Raw genomic sequence first — 2758 nt, forward strand, 5'->3', positions numbered from 1 at the left:
GCTGTCTTGGGGATATCTTCATCAGCCACTGGGATATTGTGATATGCCCTGACTAAGTCAATTTTAGTGAATATGTTCATACCCTGTAAACCGTTTGTGAAATCTTGGATATGCGGTATTGGGTACCTATCTGGTACGGTTTGACGGTTGAGGGCTCTGTAATCCCCGCACGGTCGCCAGTCACCTTCATTTTTCTTTGGGACCATATGCAAAGGGGATGCCCATTGACTATCAGAGGGACGGATAATACCCAGTTGTAGCATATAATCAAACTCGGCCCTAGCGATTTTGAGCTTATCTGGTGCTAGTCTCCTGGGTTTTGCAAAAACCGGTGCACCTTCGGTTTTGATAGTGTGACTTACTTTTAGTTTGTCTTTAGAAGGCTGTGGGTTTGGTTTAGTTAAGTTTGGAAATTCCGCGAGTATATCTTGGAATTTCGCTGTTGTTACTGGAGGAGTTTGAATCAAGTTAAGAGAGCTGATGTGACTTTCTTTGCCTTTTGTGTAATACGAAGTTTCTTTTAGTGTTAATCGCCGTTTCTTGGTGTCAACTAGAAATTCGTATCTCTCTAGAAAGTCCATCCCCAGTATTGCCAGATCTAAGTCGGCTACCGTGAAAACCCAAGGGAATTGCCTCCTGAACCCCAAATCTAGGGTTAAGTTTTTCTGCCCAAATGTCGCAATTTTAGTTTTATTTGCAGCTTGAAGTGTAATTGATGATGTTTCTCGACTAATCTCAGTTTTATTTTGAGGGATGATGCTAAGAGCAGCGCCAGTATCCACCAAGAAATTCAAGCCAGAGTTTCTGTCTCTAACATAAAACAAGCGACTGTTTTGGCGCCCCTCCTCAGTCGTCGCGACCTGGGGAGGGGTTACTCGTTTCCCGCTGTCTTAGAATTATGCTTAGGCCAGGCGCATGGTTGCATGCACTTGGTTGAGTTGACACCAAACTTCCAGTGGTACCAACAAAACTGCCCAGGTTGTCTGGACATTTGTGACCTGTTTTGTGACTTGGATCGTGGTCGTTGTGGTGACCTGCTCCTGTTTCTATGACCCATTTGCATTCTGGTGACAGCCTCAGTGAGACTCTTAACACTCGCAATGAGTCCTTCTATGACGGGGTCTTTTGCTGATTCTACTTTTTGTGTGTGATTTATTGTGCCTGGTCCAGTTGGAGGACCTCTCTCCATTATTCTATCGGCTATACGCGCTAAATGAGATAATGAGGTTTCAGGATCTTGTGCATCCAAACAGTGTTGGACGTAGCATGGGAGAGCTTGTATCCATCCTTGTTTTAGGACTGCTTCACCCACCGTGTTATCACCCATTAACACTTGGAGGTGACGCAAAAACTGTGACGGCGACCGATCACCTAGTGTTTCACCTTGAAAAAGTCTTTGGATTCTTTGACTATCTGATAATGATAAACGGTTTATTATCTCTCGTCTTAAGATGGTGTATGGTTGTGGTAATGGTGGATCTAAAATCAAGTCACGGACTTCTTTGGCAACTGAAGGAGGAAGGATAGAACACAAGTCTCTATAGCGAATCCCTTCAGATTTGATATTGTGTCTTGTGAAATAATGCTCTAGTTGAGCAAACCACAACTCAGGATCACTACGATCAAATTCTGGAAGTCGGGATTTCGTAGTTATAACAGTGTCTATCACCACTGGTGACAAATCCTCCAGATTATGGGTTTCTATTGAGTCTGACATGAGGTATGTGACAAATATAGCAATAAAGTTAGCACGAAAAATGGTTACTATAACACGAATAACTTAAGATAATACGGAATAAACTAGTTATATACTCAACTTAGTTTACGGATAATCCGGTCTACTTTTACGATTAAGTAAAAAAAAAGATTAATAACAGAAATGAGGTTAAATTGTGTTCAAAAAGGGCTCACCACTTTGGTGCCTATAGGTAACCCTCGTGCTATTGATAGAAGAAACCAGAGAAGTAGTGAATAGGTCTTTATTTCGATCTTCGCGCAGTCACAGTGGAGCGTGGGATTATCTGTTCAGACAAACAAAGGCTCTCAACATTCCATATAAGATAGTAGGGAATATAACGCTTACAAAAGGTAAGGAAGTGAATGAATACTTGAACAATACTGTTTTAGCATATGCTTGGTTGTTTGGGGTCAACTCTTAACCAACCAACCTGAGCTGTTACACAGTCATTAAATGAGGGCTTTTTCTTTTAAGTCCTTTACTTCCATATAACTGTCGATCACGAGCACGCGTCAGCTCAACCCAGACCTAACGTCTGGAAAGCAAACATACAAAACATCATACACTCAACATCGTCAGTAGATTGGACAATAGACTCAGAGTCCTCAATCGAAACGACTTGAGACGTATTTCGAAATTTGTACATAAAAGTTACCGCCCCCCACATCCCTTGAACTACATCTAAGGGACCCGGAAACTCCCCACCATGGGTCAGTAGGGAGGTTCGCATCCTTCTCCGTGAGAGAAGGAAAATGTGGGACAGATTTAGGTTACTGGGGATTGATGAGGCAAAATATCATTATCAGAAAGCTCGGAATACCTGTGCCTAGACCATCCGTAAGTCCAGAAAGCTGTACGAAGAGAAAATCGTTAAAGAATCCATAGAATGCCCTAAACGCTTGTATTCGTATATAAACCAAAGGACAACTACAAGAAGAAATGTTCTTTTATTATGGAGAGACAGCACTGCCTAATCATTAGTGGAGGACGACTTTGGCAAAGCTCAAGCATTCTCTAAAT

General features: G+C 42.1%; 1 protein-coding gene across 1 annotated transcript; it reads right to left on the reverse strand.

Annotated features, from left to right (window-relative positions):
- Nucleotides 1-871: 871 nt before the first annotated feature.
- On the reverse strand, nucleotides 872-1717 carry Smp_192880 (hypothetical protein; the record flags this gene model as incomplete). Its single annotated transcript, XM_018793717.1, has 1 exon — nucleotides 872-1717. One exon carries the CDS (start codon nucleotides 1715-1717, stop codon nucleotides 872-874), a length of 846 nt encoding a protein of 281 aa, XP_018648201.1.
- Between the last annotated feature and the right edge of the window lie 1041 nt (nucleotides 1718-2758).

The sequence above is a fragment of the Schistosoma mansoni genome, chromosome 1 (genome assembly GCF_000237925.1).
Source record: "Schistosoma mansoni strain Puerto Rico chromosome 1, complete genome".
Lineage (NCBI taxonomy): Eukaryota > Metazoa > Platyhelminthes > Trematoda > Strigeidida > Schistosomatidae > Schistosoma > Schistosoma mansoni.